The 19,972-nt window shown below is 48.8% G+C and overlaps 1 protein-coding gene across 3 annotated transcripts in view; it reads left to right on the forward strand.

The window, feature by feature from the left end:
* CUX2 (cut like homeobox 2) overlaps positions 1-19,972 on the forward strand; it is a 233,195-nt gene that overhangs the window by 164,661 nt on the left and 48,562 nt on the right. For all 3 annotated transcript variants that reach the window (XM_033098369.1, XM_033098370.1, XM_033098371.1), the window contains exon 4: positions 15,492-15,570. In XM_033098369.1, coding sequence (XP_032954260.1) covers positions 15,492-15,570 — 79 coding nt within the window. The remainder of the gene's footprint in view (positions 1-15,491; positions 15,571-19,972) is intronic.

The raw sequence follows: 19,972 nt of genomic DNA on the forward strand, positions 1-19,972 counted from the left end.
ATTGTGGTGGCTTCGCGAGAGCTGCCTGTCTCTGAGAAACAACAAAGAAAATAGGGTTCCTCACCCGAGACCCCCCCCCGATTAACGGAAGTATATTCTCCGAACAGAACATAAGAGATGTAGCAACATTTCCATTTCCAACCTAGGGTAAACTGGCTTTGATCTTTTCTCCCCTATAAATCATGTTTCCAAGTTTTGCTATATGGGGTGGCAGGAAGGGAAGAGGGGAGCAGAAAAATTGTTTTCATTAAATCGATGCTTTTAGTGCTCCTGGCAAAGACAGAATGAGAAAAAAAAGTGGGGCGCATTTGAACTAAAAGGTTTGCTCTGACCTTTTGTGTCAGATGATAAGGGATGGGTTCAAGATGGAAGAAAAGAAGCTGGTTCTCTGCCACCCTGGGTGCCTTCTGTTTGTGTCCCGGTCCTGCTGGGGTTCCCAAAAGCAGAGGGGAAAGTTGGGGACAGGGTGACATTTTGTACTCCGAAGCAGGGATGCAAGCCCAGTTGCCCACAGGGGCCCTGCAGGTAAGCTGAATGAGCAGCACAGGCACACGTGGGGTGACAGGGAGGAGTGGGGACTGAGGCAAGCTGGGACTCAGCGTGCCACCCACGGAGTGGCCGCTGCGCAGCGAGGGCAGACGATAGCAGCCTGGTCGCACAGCACATCATGGGGGCTGAGAGCACAGACTTCAAAGTCAGGCTGCCTGTCTCCAAATCCCTTCTCTTGCCCACTCTCCTGCTGTGTGACCTTGGGCAAGTCTCTTGACCTCCCTGTGCCTCCATGTCCTCATCTGGGAGGTACAGATGATGACTGTACCTCCTGTGGATGTGAAGAGGCTCATACAATGAACTCCACAGTCAGTGGCAATTGGTAGCTTAAAATCCACCACCGTGGGGGTATTTACACCATGGAAATTGGCAAGCACTACAGATCAGGGCCTTTTCTTCTTCACCAGATAACCAGTTGTTAAACCTTTACCAGCACATCACTGCACGCACCTCCTGGGGCTTTTATGAGGATCTGGAGACCTCGTGCATGTAAAGCGCTTTAGAACAAAGCCCAGCATACTTGAAGCACTCCGTATTTCTATTATCATTGTTCTTGTTGTTGATGCTGTTATGGAGGATATGAGCCCACTGTGGCCACACGTTGCAGTTTTTCTGAACAGGCTGGAAATCTTGATTTTTTATATAAAATCTGGTTTTTAAATGTTGACTCAAAATGAACATTTTTTTAAACCTGAAAACAAACCACGTGCTTGTGAGGACTTGGACCAGCGGCCCACGTTTGTACCCTCGGACTCAGAGGGACCATGACGGCTGTCTGATCACACCAGGCCTTTTCCCGCCTCTGCCGTGGCACACGCCGCCCTCTCTGCCTCCTCTGCTGATCACAACCTGCTTGTCCTTTGCAAGCCAATGCCACCTCCTCCCCAAGTTCTCCTCCAGCCTGTGCCCTGCAAGATAAACCACTCCCCCCTTCGCTGTCCTCCCCAAAACGCTGCTTGCCTTCTGCCCTTTCCCTTGGTCTCCTTCTTACCCTGGAACTTGTGAGCTGGGCCATGGTTTATTCATCTGAGCATTGTGCTTTGCACGCTGCAGATCATAACTCATAATAGTAAAATCAACATCTATTAAGTGTTGTCTGTTTGCCAGGCTGTGAGCTCAGCAGGTTTTGTGCGTATCATCCTTAATCTTCATCATAATCCTCAGATGCGGAAACAAAGGTTCGGAGAAGGCCAGTGGCTGCCCAAGGTGGTGGGGAGGCCTGGGAACGGAACCCAGACCCCTCGGCCTTGGAGCCCCCGTCAGGAAGCTGAGCCCACAGCCCAGAATCACAGCTGGGAAGTTGGAGGCCCAGGGGTGCCCCGCGTGTCCGGCTGAGGGTCTCACAGGGCTTTCTCAAGCCACGCCCCACAGAGACGTCCGGAAACAATGCTGCTCTATTTAAAAGCCCGGGCAGTGTAGTGCTTGCATGGCATTTGGTGACCACCTCTCCATAAAAGGCATGCATGCTTTTTTAACTCCTCTCTTCTGGGCTAGCGTTTTGGAGAACTTAGGGGATCGCCTCAAGAGGGGAGGCTGCAGCCACCTGGGACCCCTGTAGCCCTCCCTCCAGGGGCAAGGACACCATGACACATCATGTGGTCGATAGGACATGGAGCAGCAAGAGCTCAGAGGCCAGATCAGGGTCACCGAGCCAGCTCAGGGACAGCAGGTATCATTTGGGCCAGGCACACAGACCCCTGGACTCCCCTGCGTCTCAGAGGACGTTTGCTGCTGGGGCCGGATGGGGTGACTCAGCCTTGCTGACTCTGCCACCCTCCAGATTCTGGTGATTTGACTCCAGCCCTCGTGGTCAAGCGGCTTCTTCGTCTCCCATCCCCCTCGGATAACGTTGCCCCAGAACTTCTAACACCCCAGAACCCTTGCCCAGAAATCCCAAGAACTTTTTATGGCATGTCCAACTTCACCCCATATTTAACAGTGAACAAACCGTGTATTTTAAATGTTAGTGTCTCATGCGACACCATGGATGGACCTAGAGGATATCATGCTAAGTGAAATAGTCAGACTGAGAAGACAAATACCATATGATCTCACTTACATGTGGCATCTAAAGAACAGAGTAAACGAACAAACAAAACAGAAAAAAAAAAGTTCTGGTGTTTCACACCCAAGCGAGGTCTTGGTGTCCCTATTCTCCAGGTGGAGAAACTGAGGCACAGAGCGGTCAAGGAAGGATGTTCATTCATCTGCCCCACACACGTCCGTGAAGTGCTAGCCAGGTGGGCCCTGCACCAGCTGCTTCGTCTCCCTGATTTGATCCTCCTGGCAGCTGTTCCCATCACTGAGCCTGTTTTACAGTTGAGAAAGCTGAGGCCCTGAAGGCCCGGCGACTTGCCCGAAGTCACAGCCAGGGATGCAGATTTCAGACCCCGGTCACTCAGACCCGACTCTAAAGCCCTCCCTCGAATCCCCAGCTTCATGTGTGCCTGTGGTCTCTTCTCGCCCTCACCACTCCCCACTTCCTTCCAGCGCCCACCTTGCTCCACCACTCCCATCAGAACACACAGAGTGCCAAGCCCCGCTGGGTCTCTCTCCACTTGGCCTGTAGTTTCTCGTCCCCGGGGAAGGCACAGACTCATCCAGACACTCCAAACGCCCCCTTTTCTCCGAGCCTGGGTGGACTTGAATTGGGATAGCCTGATGGTTCTGTATTTGGGGTGGAGGCTCCCTCGGAGATCTTGTTGCCATTTGGAAAGGCAGTGAGCCAGCCACTCTGGGACACCTGGAAGCCAGAAGTAGGAGCAGGAAGGGACACCCTCTCCTCACTCTTGTTTCTCATCTGGCCTGCGGAATCGCTGTGTGAAGGAAGATGGTAGGGGGCTGATGGGGCTCAAGAAGAGTGTAGGAGAGCAAAGCAAGGGGACAAGGTGTCGGTCTAGGCCGGAGAGAAACACTAATGCTTATGGTGAGGCCTGGCCAGGCCCACACCTGTCCTGCAGGTGCACGGGAGGCAGGAGGTGAATTGCCACCCCCAGCCTGTCTCAACAGCAGGCTGCTACTGGGCTCCAGGCAGGCGTCAGTGGAAACATGGGCCCAGGGTGGGCAGATCCTCTGATTTTCCAAGAGAAGCCAGCAATTTGGATCTCTTCTGGTTTTTAAATATTGGCTCAATATATATGCACATATTTTCATGTTCACAGTGCTTTATGGAGGTATAATTTACATACGGCAAAATGCACAAATCTTAAGCATGTAACTTGATGAATTTTGATGGCTCAAATATTTTTAAAACACTGGAGAGTCCAAGAAAATATGTCCATGGGGTACAGCTGGCCCTGGGCCCATCGTTCATGACCCCTAGTCTCATGCTGTGTGTTACACGCATGAGTAAGGTGGGGTGCTCACACGACGGTAACCCCTGGCGAAGGGGACAGGCTTTTGGTGATAACCTGGTGATGATCCCATTACTCTCACTGCTAAGGGCACAGGCTCTGGAGCCCAGGGGTTGAATCCTACCTCAGCCATTTGCTGTGTGACTCTGGGCAAATTACTTCACCTCTCTGATGTCTTGTTTTCCCAAACACTAAAGTGGAGAAGATAATGATAACTGACCTCACAGGACTCTTGTATGGATTAAATGAGTTAATGTGACAAATGCACATAGTAATTACTTTGTACATGTTCACTACTGTCTTTTTTGTTTTTATTTTTTGTTTTTTTAATGAATAGAGTATGTTTTAGAGCAGTTTTAGGTTTAGAGAGAATTCGAGCAGAAAGTCTAGAGCCCCCATCTATTCCCTCTTCTCTCCCCCCATGACCAGTTTCCTGTTACTGCTGTGGCACATTGGTTATAATTGCTGACCCAATACTGATACATCGTTTATATTAGGGGTGACTGGTTGTGTTACACATTGTGTGGGTTTTGACAAATGTGTGTATGACATGTATCCACCATCACAGCATCAGGCAGAATAGGTGCACTGTTGTTTTAAATCAGGAATCTTTGTGAGTCCTCACGGCTACTACAGAGAAAAGACCAGCGGTGGCTTATGCATAACTTCTGGTGAGCTGGAGGGAGCCCCATTCCTTGCTCTCCCACTCAGGAAAACACAGCATATTCAGGCAAGAAAAAGGGACATTTTAGGGATGAGCCTGAGTCTGTTCATATTTACCCAAAATGGGGAGTCACACAAATTCCAGCCCCAAATTCCCTGCCACACAGCTGCCTCTGAGACCAAAGACCGCATTCACACCCCACCTCGGCCCCTCCTGTGTGACTTGGAGGTGCCATATCAACGTCTCTGGGCCTCTCAAACAGCCATCCATCCTCCCTGCCCAGGGCCACTTCCTCTCCTCCCCCAGGCATGTGTGGAGGCTCAGATGCACTAATCCCTGTGAAAGGTCTTTGTAAATTATAATAAGCTCTAGATTAAAATGGGAAGCTATTATGATTATAATCAGTTATGCAGAAAAACTGAGCTGTTGTCAAAGTGGGCCTGGCCTTTGGAGACTGAGCCAACGGAAGTCGGTTGCATGCAGGCTTGGCAGTTATCCATGGTTTGTACGTCTGGGGTGAGGTAGCCAGGAAGTCAGACATACAGCTGGAGCCCACCTTTGGCTGGAAGGGCAAGGTCCAAGCTGGAGCACCCATTCCTGGGTGGTTTCTGCTCTAGAGCCTGCTGGCCAAATGCCAGTCAGAGCAGAGCCACCATCGTGGTATCAGCAGCTCCCAAAAAGAGGAAATTGGACACGGGCGCTGGAAGAGTGAATCTCAATCATCCAGCTTCATACAAGGGCCACACCCTGGGCAGGACAGGAAACATAACTTCTATCCTGCCTTCATCTATATACAGCCTTGATAGCTTTTTCAGCTCGTTATATGAGCATATATAGTGTGTGTGGTTTTTTTTTTTAATACCCCAAAGCAAAATTTATTTGTAAGGCACTAAAAAGAAAGCCTCCTGTCCCTTTTATGCCGGGAGCCCTCAGAAGGAAAGTGAAATTGTGTATTTGCTGCTAAAAAAAAAGCCCTGGCTTATACAATTTTAACAATAGAAAAATGATCTTTGTGCTTCAGTGCATGGATGCTTAAAGGAAAACAGGCAGTCTGTTCAGGTGGCTGGTGAATTACAAATGAGGGGTTCGCCTGTGTTTTGAGTGACAAGCAATTTAAATGCAGTCTTACATGGAGGCCTGGAAATTCTTTTTCCCAGAAGAGAGAGAGAGAGAGAGCAAGCGAGAGAGAGGAAAAGGAAAATAAAGAAAAAAAGGGGGAAAGCTTCTTTTTCTAACTGAGAGGTGATATTAGTTGCCACTCAGTGGAGGTGAGAAGTTAGAACTTCATTTGGTAATTATAAAATCAGTAGTTTGTGATTGGATGTAATTGATGATTATATGGTTGCTAATAGCAGGCCTGCCCGCCCGTGCTTGTGGGACATTTCATTTTTGCGCCACTTCAAGCTGTGAAAGCCAGCCCAGTGTGGGGCGCCGCTCACAAGATCTCAGGGAGCCTGACATAAATGCATTTGGGGGCCTGTATTACGTTGGATAAAATGTGTTCATTAATGCCGACATTTGAAAACACTTTGCTCCATGCCTTATTTTTGGCCTGGGAATAATTATAAATATTAGAATAAAATTACACAGTGTTTTTCTCTCCTGCCTCATGCTCTCCCAGCAGACCCACCTCGGTCCAAGCCTGGATAGGTTTCCTTGCACTGTCTTTGTTTAAAATGCCAGTGGGATAGTGATTGATGTGTGGGGAAGAGAGTGTCTGTCTGTCTGTCTGTCTATGTGCTTGGGGAAATTAGAACCATTGCACAACTAAATTGGAAAGGAACTCAGGCCCAGCACCTTCACTTTATAGATGGGGAAACTGAGGCTCAGAAGGGGGAGGTAACTTACCCGAAGGTAAACAGGGATGCAAGGCCCCTGCTGAAGCCAGAGCCCAGGTCCACTCACCCCCAGGTCCAGCTTTTCCTGTTTCCTACCACCCAGCTGTTGGTGGCCCCCAGTGCTGGGAATCTCTAGGTTAATCCTGGGGCTTCGTCCCCTCCCCACGAGGGTTACGCAGTTACTCTGTCAGCCAGCTTGCTAGAGAGCTGCATGGAGCCTGCAAGACGGCAGCTTAGCTTGGGCTCCTTGGAGGGTGTCGTTCTCTGTCATCCATCTTGTCGTGGGATTTTAGTTAAGGTTTGTGTTTGGAAGGATTAGCTCATATGACCTCTGAAATTCCTTCCTGGCCTCATTCATTCCTTTGTTCATTCAGTCAGTGCTGCTTTAGTACCTGTTTCTGACCTGCCCTCTTCTGGACTCTGAAGGAGGGAGAAACCATAGCAATGGCCGTTCAGGATCATCCAGTTGTTCTTCATGCCCCAAACCTTGGTGTCTCCTTGACGCCACTCCTCCCTCTTCCTCTCGCCGCCCCACGTCCACCCACTCTGTGTTCCCGCGGAACACATCGTATGGCTCGATTTCAGAACCCGTCCAGACCTGAACACCCGCTCGGAGCTGCCGTCCGTGCTCACCTGACGCTGCAGAAACCACCTTTCTGGGGTTCCTGCTTCCACCCCAGCCCCTCACTACATTGTCCCCACAACAACCAGAGGGATCCTGGTAAAACTAATGTCAGATCATGTCTCTCCTGCTCAGAACCCTCCCATGGCTCCTCTTCCCCTGAGAAAGAGTCCGCATCTTCACAGGGGCCTGCAAGGTTCCACCCCTGCCCTTCTCCTCCCCGACCCCCTCTCCTCTTCTTCACTCGCCTTCTCCCACCCTCCCACTTCACTGCCCTTGGCTGTTACACAGGCCAAACACGCTTCTGCCTCAGGGCCTTGGTACCTGCTGTTCTCTCTGCCTGGAATGCTCTTCCCCAGATCTCCGCATGACTGACTTCCTTCCCCACGTCTGCTCCACTCTGCCCGCCCAAGGCCTTCTCCGGCCTCTCGAGGCAGCATATTCTTGGCCCGGACTCCTGTCCCCCTCTCTGCTTTATTTTCCTCGCTCGCACTTAGTCGCTTTCTTACCTTCTCAGCCATGATTTATTTTATTGCCTGCCTCCGCCTTCAGAGTGTCAGCTCCATGAGAGTACAGGTTTGGGTCAGTCTTGCTAGGTGCCTGGAGCAGCCCCCGTCTTCAGGAGATGCTGGTGGATAACTGCCAAGAAAACGAATGTATTGGACATTGTGAGGTTTCAGGCGCTCTGTCAACACTTCACATGCAGTATTCATTTCACTGTTTTAAATGCCAGTCCCCGCCCTCTGGATGCTCTCAGTCTCGTTGGGGAGATGGAAAGTCAGCCTCAGCACAGGTGCTGTCATCGGATGCTGACTCGTGGGCGAGTGCCCGGTGCTCGGGGTCAGGAGGCCCCATGTGGGTGGAGCACAGACTCTCCCTGAAACAGAACCCAGCACCCACCCGGCGCCTGATGCTCTTCCAGACCTCTCTAAGGAGTGACCCCCACTTTTACCAGTTCCTCTCCAGCCTTAGAATCACCCCCCCAAGGGTGACGCAGACAGTGATGCTGTTCTCCGGCAGACGTTTATTGAGCACCTGCTGTGTGTGAGGCTGCGTGAAGGGAGCACAGCAGTGAACAGACAGGTGCACTGTCCCCTGGGGGGGCTCAGACCTCAGAGCTGACGAACCCTGGGATGAGAAGGTGGACAAGCCTCAGGAAGGGGTGCCTGCATGGCTCACCCCACCAGTGCATTCAGTGGAAACTGTGAGGGTAAAAGTGTAACCTGCTGAAGGGAGCTGGTTTCTCAAATCTCCAACCTCTGCTGTCAAATAGCTGCTTTCCCTTTTTGGCATCTGTCACAAGGTCCTCATTCATGCAATCATTTGTCAATCCTCTTAGTAAAAGGGTCCCTGGCCTGCATCCTATTAAAGCCATATTTTAGTCCCCAAGAAGGCAAAATGCCCAAACCCTGTGCCTCAACGGGTGTTTGCTCTTTAATCGCTGCCTCAGTTTCCTCATCCATAAAATGGGAATACCCACAGATCCCACCTGTCTTATGGGCTGCCTAACAGGAGGCAGCCACATGGGGTAGCATAAGCAACAGAATTGTGTTTTCTCACTGTTCTGGAAGCAGGCAGTCCAAGATGAAGGTGTGGGCAGGTTGGTTTCTGGTGAGAGCTCTCTCCTCGGCTTGTCGACGACCACTTTCTCACTGTGTTCCTCTGCTCCCGCATCCCTTCCAGGTGTTTCCTCCTCTTCCAGAGATGACCTCAGTCCCTCTCCTGCCACGAGGCAGGAGCCGAGAGAGCCCAAATCAACAACAGCTACCAAAACAAGAGTCAAACTCTTCTTATTTAAGCCCTGACTTTAAATTGCAATTTGCATTTACTCAGCCACCTCAGTGATTTATAGCAGAGAGAGCGGTGACACTCACGTGGGAATGGGACCTTCAGCCAACTCATTGTGTGAGGCGGCCGGCGTTGGGGGGTTCCTGCTGAAGACCCTGGTCCCTGCCCGCCTGGCTCCTCCAGCTATTTCAGATGTTCTCGCTTCTTCCACCAACCCCCACCAGAGTCACTCCCCAGAGGGGGTGCGAAGCTGGGGGTGAGTCGTGGCTTCCACATAGTACGACCCTTGCCCTCTGTGCCTCGTGTCTTCATCTGTTAAATAGGTAGTACCCCCTGACCCCCACCCCGCTGAGAGGTGTGAGCATTAAATGAGTTAATACATGTCCAGCACATAGCACAGTGCCTGACACGAAGGCAGGGCTCTTACTATTAGGTTGGTGCAAAAGTAATTGCGGTTTAAAAGGTTAAAAATTGCAAAAACCACAGTTACTTTTGCACCAACCTAATGACAATAAATCTCATATCAGCCAAACAAAGTAAATGTTATCTCATTTTCCATGTGGGAGGAAATCGGAATATCACTATAAGGAAAAGGGAGCTATCACATAGACTCTTACAGTAAGATATGAGCCTTCTGGATAGCCAAGCCAAACCCTCCCCCATGTGGAGGTCTTCCTGAATCCCTTTACAGCCTCACACATGGGTGGTTATGTCCTTGAATGCCTCTCCTGATGGGGAGCTCAGTACCGTATAAGGTAGTCCATTTTAAGAACTTAGAACTTTCTAAGACTGAGCCTCTTTGAAATTTCCACACACCCCCACTCCTAGTCCACCCCACCTCTGGAATATTTACAGCCCAGAACACATCTATTCCTGTCAACACAATATCCAGAAAGATCTTCAGCTTATTGTAGACTGCTCTGAGGGTGTGTACCCACGAGTCTGCTTCCCTCCATGTCTATGGCTCCCTTATTCCCCACAACCCCCTTCTTCTCCATGCTCCCCGCAGTGTCTGTGAACCCCAGCTCTCAACAATGCTTGCTCTCCATGCCCTCGCACTCATAACCCTCACTTTCCATGCTCCCTCCTCTCTGTGTCTCCCATCATTCTTCTTGCTCTCTTTTGCTCCCCATGTGCCCCTCCATATCTGTACACCCCAGAGGGAGAACCAGGCCTCAGTGGGTTTGTTAAAGGGTTCCCCCATCCCCTACCATCCTGGGCCAATTCCTGTCCCCCAGATCTCATTCCTTCTGCCTCCTCCTCGGAGGTGATTATTCTGAGACCCTCTGAGCACCTGCCTCTTCTCGATTGGCCATCAGTCTTCAGTTTCTTCCAGAATCTTGCCGCCTCAGTTCTCCCCATTTCACAGAACCACCTGCCCCAGGACCCAGTGGTAAAGGAAAGCTGTCCTCAGAGTGTGTTCCAGGAGACCCAAGGTTCCAGGTGTATTTTCTGAAGAAGAAAGTTCTGAGGCCAAATGCGTTTGGGAAAACACTGGGCTAAGCGGAGGTGAAGGGGATGTTTTCCTGCAGCTCTTTTCTGAGCATCCAGTTGTTGATATATTTTGTACACGTCCACTCAGAAAGCATGTGCAGATTTGATCACAGGTCCCCCTCTTCACACCTAGGAGTCTGTGCAACACACTTGGAGAAGCACTGGTTTCTATTGCAAGTTGGAGGCCTGGAATGAGAGGATTCTGGGCTCAGATACCACCTGTGCCACTAACTGGTTCTTTCATCTTGGCCAAGTGACTTGGCTTCCCTGAACCTCAGTTTCTTCCTCTGTAGAATGGGGACACTAACCATGCTCATGTCTTAGAGTCATTGGGAGATTCCAAAGATACAGCCCTGAGCACAGAATAAGGATTCCGTCTCAGAAGCTCTGACCAGTCCTTGTAAATTGCTCAGCCTGGATCAGTGCTCAGTAGCCAGTAGATGTTGTCACTGTATCAGACAGCTCGTGGAAGCTCAGCCTTGGGGTGGGGGGTCCCCAAATTTAATGGGTTTAACCACCTGACAGACAAGGGGTAAGCAGGCTTTTGCCTCTCCTCTGGCTTAACCAGTTCTGCGCCTGTTATTTTCACACTCGGGGGACCAGACACATTTTCACCCCTTATATCATAGCAGGTGCTGTAAATGCCGCACGCTCTGTCAGACGCTAAGCTATTTCTGATGGTAACCTTCTGGGTGTCTGTAGCTGGCCGCCACCTCCAACTCCTCCCCCACTTCCTCCTCCTCCTCCTCCCTCAGATGGCCTTCAAAGATCTGCCTGTCACAAGCCAAATCTGTCATTCTGGACACTTGTCTCCCGCCCTTCTGCGTGGTAGGACCCAGCCATGAGGCAGAAACACGTGGCCTTTTATGCCGAGCTCACCTGTTCTGGGCATATGAATGAAATGCATTAGAGCCGCAGACCTTGGAAAAGACGTCCTGTAAAGTTGGAAGAAGAATGATCTGATTTATTAGAAAGCTTTTTGCCAACTTCCATGGGACTCTTTGCCACATGTTGGCTCATTCCTCTCCAATAGCTTCTTAGGCAGATGGAAATTTTTCTTCCCACTTGATGGATAACAAACTGAGGCCAAGAGATGCTTCATGATATTAAGGCCCAGCACTAGATTGGGCTCTGAGCCATCAGAGCTGGCCTTCTAGGAACAGACAAGGCCATTGCTCTAAAACAAGGCTGAATGAGGCAGGACATCCAAATGGCGACTGTCTTCAAGAGTCGCATTTGCTATGGGAAGCCCCAAACTTAAACCAGTTCAAACTGAATATCAGTCCAGGATGTTTTTTGATCTTTGCTTTTGAAAATAGTGTCCAGCCATTGAGATAACCTCTAACACAAAGATCAGCAGGGCCAGGCACTCAAAATTTTTGACTTTGAAGCCAGGGGCTCTGTCACAACTGTTGAATTCAGCCATTGTAACATGAAAGCAGCCATAGACAATACATAAAAGAATGGCCATAGCTGTGTTCCAATAAAACTTTATTTATACAAACAGATGAAGGGCCAGATTTGGCCCAAGGGCCATAGTTTGCCAACCCTCAACCTGGACCAGCACTGTCCAGTTGAAATATAATGCAAGCCACATATGTAATTTAAATTTTTCTAATGACTACATTTTTAAAAAGTAAAGAGAAACAGATGAATTTAATTGTAATAATATCTTATTTAACCCAATATGTCCACAATATTATCATTTCAACATAAAATCAATATAAAAATTATTGAGATATTTTGCAATCCTTTTTATGTCCTAAGACTTTGAAGTCCCACATTTTCTACTAATAGCCCATCTGAATTTAAATTAGTCACATATCCAATGCTCAGTGGCCACATGTGCCAGTGGCTACCATATTGGATACGGCAGCTCTAGTGGGGAGACCATATTATAAGGAGACAGTCAGATGTAAACAATACACCATTATAAACTGATAAGCACCATTCATGGAAAGTAGAGGGTGCTATAGGCAGGAATAGGGAAACCTGAAAGGACTCTTCTGGCATTTGCCCCCACCCCTGCCCAGAGTTCCTTTTTAGATGTCCATGGAATATGCTAAAGTCTTTTCCCAACCCCGGTCACCACACGAGCCCAGAATGACTGTAAAACGAAGCCTTCAGACTTTCTGCTGGCTGATCTTTGATAATTCTCCATCCAGGGATAGGGAAATGAATTGCTTTCATTTCTCATGACTTTTCTTGGGCTCTAGGTGGGCAGCACAGCAGCCCCTGACCTGGTACAGCCATAGATGACATCTCAAGACAGCAGCATCCACATGGGGTTCGAGCGACTCCCCACTGGCTGGGAAGGCTTTTCTATCTCGGAGAAAGGGGCCAGCATCCGGATTCAGAACAATAATTCACCCCCAGACCTGGTGTGGGTCCTGCTCTACCATGTACTAACTGGGTGACCTCAGGCAACTTACTTAACCTCATTGAGCCTCAGTTTCCTCATCTGTACAATGGGGATAATGACAGAGGCTACCTTCAGGGATGGGTGTGTCTATGAGCAAAGCTGATCTTGAATAGTGAGAGCATCTGGCACATGGTAAACTCTGAATATTACATTTATTGTTATTATTATTAGCCCATCAGGGGTGGCCCCCCAGACTCTGAATTACTTGCCTCCTCCTTACATTACTCTGGAGGCCCCAGTGTTTGCATCACCTCCTCCCATCTTATAGTTCCTCTTGGGCGTAGCTGTATCTCCCACTCAGCTTTGAGTCCCCAAAGCAGGAACTGTGTCTTGTCCATCTCAGCAAACATAAAAATCTGCCCACACTTAGTGATTTTGCCTACATTCTAGAACATTCTTTCTGTCTGCCACCATCTTCCCCTCCTTAGGGAGACAGTTCCTGGTGTTCCACCTACCAAAGTGGGTCAACCTCCCCCACTTACACACTCTCAAGGCCCCTTTGAAGCATTTAGCACTTGTAATTAATGAATTATCTGGGGGGTGGACTTTAATGTCGGTCTCCCCAGCAGGAGTCCCGTAAGGGTAGGACTTGAAGCTGCGTTATTCATTGGTGAGTTCTCAGCCCATCGTGCTTGGCACATAGCAGGTGCTCAGGAAATGTTTGTTGAATGAATGAGAGACTGATTCATGCGAGAAGGTAAAAGATCAGAGAGACTGTTCTCAGAATAACAAGAAAGCTTAAGGAGCTTCTGTAACTGACCTTTTTAAAATCACTTGCTCAACACCCACCATACATTTCTCTCTACCCCTCTTAAAAATGAACTCAGTCTGGATCTTGTAAAACCTTCCAGCTGTGCTGTCCAATAGAAATGCAATGTTATTCATGGATATATTTTTACATTTTATATCACCTACATTAAAGTGGAAGAAAACAGGTGGAATGAATAATAATAATAATAGATTTTATTTAACCCATGATATCCAAAATGTTATCACTTCGACATGTAATCAATACTAAAAAATATACATTCTTTTTTTTCATACTAAGTTTTTAAAATCCAGTGTGTATTTTGTACTCATAGCACATCTTGATTTGGACTTGTCACATTTCAAGTGCTTAGTAGCCACATGAGGCTCATGGCTGCCTTTTTGGAAGTCTTAGAGGAACCACTATGGTTTCCTAATTCTTCTTCCCAGAGTGCACTGCTGCATATGGCATGGCCTTTCTCAGGTGTCTCCTTAGGAGACCAGAGATGAGCACAGCTGAGGTTTATCTCCAAGCACTGGGCAGAGCCTGTCGCTGTAACACGCAAGAAAGAAGGGGTTGGTCATACCAAGAGATGACCTATCTATGGGGCCTAGCACACGCCAGGAGTTTTGCACAGAACTTTACATGTGTTAAATCATTTGATCCTCTCAGAACCCTTTGAGGGAGGTTGTCATATTATTGTCCCCATTCTATACCTGGGAAGTAGAGACACAAGGATTAAAGTGACCTACCCACCCAAAGACACACAGATAGTGAGTGATGGAGCTGGGATTGGAACTGAGGCAGCCTGTCTCTGGGGCCTGTGCCTCGGTTGGCCGCCTCTGTGAACAGACTGTGTCAGAATTGGCCCCTGCTATTTCTCTAGGATGGTGTTAGACAGGGCCTAGAGTTTGTGCAACCCACTTGGATTTGTTCATTCAACAATTTATGTTGAGCACCTTCTGTGCACCAGACAGTGCACTCCCAGAACTTACTTCGAGTAGAGGAATTTGTGAGAGACACCCCCTCAGTTGGCATCATTGGTATTCCTAAGAAAAGCCCAATTCTGAAAGAGGCTGATTGACAAGCAGATGATCCGATAAATTCATTGTTTAGGAAGTTGGCAGCAGAGGCAGAGGTATGTCAGTGCCAGAGAGAATAAAGCCATTCCACCCAGCCCAGCGTGTCCTCAAGGAGGTAGGGGTGGCAGCCCATGGTGCCAGGAGCTCACTCCAGCCATGTGCCAGAAGGCTCAGGACCAACCACGGGGACAGGCCGCCAAGAGTGAGCATCCAGGGTGTGATGGTCTGAGCCCCAGAAATGTCTTGCCAGAATGCATCTGTGGCGTCTCAGTGGCAGAACAAAAAATGTCCGTGAGCAAGAGAACGAGCGTGTGAATATAGCTCTTCACCACTGGATTGTTCAGTCACCTATGTATTCATCAGTCAAGAAGCATTTATTGAGCACCTTTGGTATGCCAGGAACTGTTTACCATACTGTCATCCTTGACAATTGTTGAAGCTGTTTGATATCTTACTAGATATTTGACAATTTCTCTTTAATGTGCAGTGGCAAGAAATATTCCCCAGATGTGTCCCCCTTTTCCCTAAAACATGTCCCCCTTTTCCCTAAAACATGTGCCACGTTTGAACATCCAGTGTTGCCCTTTAACAACAAGAATAATAATAGTAGCTATTAATACCCTACAGTGTGCTAGGCTCTGTGCTAAGTGCTATATGTGGCTTCATTTCATCCTCACAACAGGCCTGCAAGGTAGGTTCTATTATTTATTCCCCTTTTACAGATGAGAAAACTGAGCATCGGAGAGGGGCAGTGACTTGCCCAAGGTCACACAGCCAGAATGCAGTAGAGCTGGGGTGTGAACCTGGACTTTCTAACTCCATACTTTTACCTTCATTTGCCCTTCCCCTCCCCATCCCAGGTTTGTACAACAAATTTGCTTGTAGACTCAGATACCATGGTTACATGTGACTTTTTCTCTTGTTTCCAAAGGTGGTGGCCCTTAGTAAGAGAAGTCAGGAGGCCGAGGCTGCTTTCTTGAGTGTTTACAAGCAATTAATTGAAGCACCAGGTAAGAAATGCTTGGGCTCCACAATTGAACAATTAATGACAAGAAACAGCTGTTAGGACTGTTGCACAGGGGCCTCCTGACAGTGGGATCTGGGGACAGGTCAAGACTCCTGGGCGAGGCTAGACCCTCCATCGGTGGAGATTGTGAGGGGGTGAGGGGTTCTATACCAGTGTGAAGTGACACATCCCCACAAGGTTCCTCCATCTTCCCCCACCGCATTCTGATGGCAGCCAGGGAGATTTGGGGGAGCTCCTGGTGCGATCTCCCACCTGGACCTCCGTGGGGAGCCAAGAAGTCTGTCTTGCCGGCCAAAACCCCCATTCCATTACCACAAAGTACAGGTGGCACCCGTGCTTCCTGCCAGCAGAAGGCGCTGGAGGAAAGGCCTCCAAAGTTTTCCTCCAACGTGGTGCAACCAACCTCAAGAACTTCACGTTGAGCGGAAGCCAAAGCCAAAAGAACACATACTGTGTGATTCTATTCACATAAAATATGAAGACTGGCAAAAATGAACCTGTCAGCACTATTCACAATGGCCAAAAGTTGGAAACAACCCAAATGTTCATCAGTGGATGAACAGATAAATAAAATGTAGCCTTTTCATGGCGGAATATGATTCGGCCATGAAAAGAAATGAAGCACTGACACACGCTACAATGTGGATGAACCTCAGAAACATTTGCCAAATGAAAGAAGCCGGACACAAAAGGCCACACAGTGTAGGATTCCATTTCTATGGAGTGTCCAAAATAGGCACCTCTATAGAGACCGAACTCAGGTTGGTGGTTCCCGGGGGCTGGGGGCGGAGGGAATGGGGAGCGAGTGTTTAATGGGTAGGAGGTTGCCTTTTCGGGGGATGAAAATGTTCTGGGACTAGATAGAAGTGGCGGTTGCATAACATTGTAAATGTACCAAATGCCACTGAATGGTACACTTTCAAATGGTAAGTTTTATGTTATAGGAATTTCACCTCAAGTGGAAAAACATGAACTTGTGCTGTTAGCATTCGAGGGAGTGGCGGTAGCTCCTGGCAGGGCCTCTGGGGGCTGGACATGCCGTTTCACAATCTGGGTGTGGATTACAGAGGTGTGACCAGGTTGAGAACATTCGACTGTACCTAAAATATGTAGATATACTTCCTTAACAAGTTTCCTTTTTTTAAAATGGCCCATCCTGGGCCACCTTCTCATTTATTGACTCAGGAAAGGGAGCCCGGGAAAGTGTAGTGATTTGTCTAACATGGTGGAGCTGGGAGGAGACCCCCCTGTGCTAACTCCCTCTACCCAGACAGCACCTAACCCTTCCCAGCGCCCTTCCATGCAGGGATCAGTGCCCTGGGGGTTGCTTGGGGCTGGGGGTTTATGCAGAGGAACGTGAAATCCCTCTCTAAGCCAAGCCATGGAGGAGGCAGTCATCTATATCGGAAATAAAGGTCATTTGTGGGATGTTGGTTCGTAGGATGGGAAAGTCGCTTGTTCCCTCCGTCTGGGGCAGCTGTAGAGGGTTGACGAGTGTCTCCCAAAGTTCGCGTCCGCCCTGCCTCTCAGAATGTCACCTTATTTGGAAACAGGTTCTTTGCAGATGTAGTAAGTGAAGGTTCTCCAGATGAGCTCATCCTGGATTGGGGGTGGGTTTGTGGCCACATCACTCCAATCTTCTCAGGGCCTTCTCTCTGTGTCTCTCTGTCCCAAATGTCCCTCTCCTTTTTCTTATCAAGAAAATGACACCGGTCATTGGATTTAGGGCCCACCCAGATAGTCCAGGATGAGCTCATCTCGAGATCTTTGACTAAATGACATCTGCAAAGATCCTTTTTCCAAATAAGGTCATATCACAGGTTCCAGGGATTCGGACCTGGACGAATGTTTGGGGGCCACCATCAGCCCACCACAGAGGCCTGCAGCCTCGACGCCCTGCGCCCTGGTCCTGCCCTCCACCCCGAGTCTGCACTCTAGGGAAGGCAGTATGGCCACGTGGACTTTCCTGATAAGAAGGCTTTGGCAGTGGCAGTGGCTGGGGCTAGACCCCACCCCAGGAGGACGTGGCCCCACAGCGTGAGACCGAGATGCCCGTCTGTCGTGGGCCTGGGTCATTATCATCCTGAGTCTACAGCAGGCATGTGGCCAAGAGGCTGAGCCTTTTTGTTATGTTTCCATCCTCGTCAGAGTTACTCCGAAAAATATTCCTTCTCATTTCCCACCCATTTCAGTCCTTCAGGACCCACAGTCTCAGCAACAAATGACATTGGAGGGTGACCCAGTACAGACTCCCAGGAAGGAGTCCCCAAGCCAGGCTCCTCCGCCGGGCCCCGCAGTACCTCACCTGTAGCACCAGGGGGCAGCACTGAGATGAGCGTGTGTTTCCAGGCTCAGGGCCAGACCAGGGTTGGAATCCTGCCCATACCACTTACTCACTGGATGACTGTGGATGAATTAATTCACCTCCCTGAGCTCCAGTCTCTCCTTCTATCAGTTGGGGATCATATCAGAGCCTGCCTCATAACAGTGGTGGGAGGCTCGTGTGCATGACGCTTGGTCGCACTTGCTCCTCATCATACACGCATGCGTCTGGCTTTCCTAGAAGTGAAATTCTCCAAGCCTGGGACTGAGTCCTACTACATTTGTATACTCAGAACCCAGTACACAGTAGGCACCTAATAATTGTTCACTGGATGAATTAGAAGTAAGATCCAGATGTAGAAAGGGGATAAAAAGTTATTTGAATGAACAGGTACTTTTTGAACTAGAGCCCTTTGCTTCACGTGTTTATTTACTCAAATGGCATTTATTGAGCGCCTGCTGTGTGTCCAGCCCTCACTAGACGTTGGGAACATGAGCACCCTGATACAGGTAAGGGCTCAGCCCTCAGGGCGCGTGCATTCTGGTGACCGGATCATTGCTCGAATAACCAACGTGTCCTCGCAAACCCAGCGGAGCACCAACAATTCTAGTACTTGGGGGTGAGGAGGGAAAAGAGACATCATTTCTGGGGTTCACTGTCAGACCCTCATCTTTCCAGAGATAGGGCTGTTGACACAATCACAGGGCCAGAACCCCAGTGCCAACCAGGGTCCGCGAGATCTTCCAAGATAGGCAGAAACTTTCCAGAAGGTCCTCGTGCCCTCTTGCCCCGCTCCCCAAAGGGTCGTTCCAAGCCTGGTGCTGACTCCACGCATCTGATTTCCCAACTTCACTCCCCAGAAATGGAGGGGCAGGGAAACATCAGTCCCGGCTGTCACCGAGTTAGAGAATGAGCCTTAACTGATGGAGACGTACCATACGAACAGCCCCTTTAGGGGCTCTAATTCATTTTCAAGACATTTAAGAATAACAAAATGTTTTAATGATTTCTTAGGGGAATTAGGAAGACATATTTTTGTTCTCATTAAATTTTATTCTCAGACACAAGAACTAAATGTCAGATGTGTTTTCAGTGCTCTGAGCTCCCCGACTCACTGTCTCCCCCCTCAACACACACGGCCCCAACCCCCTGCAGAAAAAATGACACTCCTGGAAAATTTGCCAGAATGCACACTCTCCTGTTTTTATATTTCTTGACAGGCAAATTATTTGTCGAAATACTTCTACCCCCTCCCCAAAGCCACACAAGTCCTGATTCAACATTTTTGTTTTGAATGACTGCTGCCAACACAAATCTTTGGCAGCGAATGTGGTGTAGCATGATTGCTCAGCAAGTATTTTGATAAGTGTGCAGCCTGTATGTCTGTAATTACGGAAGAAAACCGTAAATCTTTTGGATATTGTTCACACAGATGTGGCGTGAAGTGAGAAAAAAAAGCAGTAAAACGTGTTAAAAGCATAATTAATGTCATTGTTGTGGAGGATGATTTGATTTAAACCTTTTTGACTTCTGTGTCGGTGGCGGCTGATTTCTTTATCGCGCTCATAGAGTCACTAGGTACCGACCCAAGCTAACTTCTTAACTGAGTAATTAGTTAAAAAAAAAAAATCAAAATGAGAAAAGAGCGAGTAAGAGGGCAGGCCAAGGAACATTGCTGAAAAGACAAGAGAGAGGTGAGTGTCTCAAAATGTTTTTTTCCACTTTACTTTGGTTTTTAAAAATCTAATGCAGGAGATGGCAATTCCTGCCGGCATTTCTCTCCCTGCTCCTTTCAGGAAGCAAAAGGCCGGTCAGCTTAGGTGCTTGAGCTACACTGTCCGACCACAGCCTGTGGAACGGTCAGCTTGGTGATTTTGAGCTGTGTGACCTTGGGAAGGGACCCAAACCTCTCTGAGCTCTGGTTTCTGTGTCTTCAGGGATAATAATAGAATCTACTCATACGTTGACATGAGAATTCAATACACTACGCATGAAAGCATTGGAGGGTTTAATTCTCAGTAGCCCACTGCAAAGCTGACAGCGCTATAGGTTACAGAGTCAC

Source organism: Rhinolophus ferrumequinum, chromosome 25 (genome assembly GCF_004115265.2).
Source record: "Rhinolophus ferrumequinum isolate MPI-CBG mRhiFer1 chromosome 25, mRhiFer1_v1.p, whole genome shotgun sequence".
In the NCBI taxonomy this organism is placed as follows: Eukaryota; Metazoa; Chordata; class Mammalia; order Chiroptera; family Rhinolophidae; genus Rhinolophus; species Rhinolophus ferrumequinum.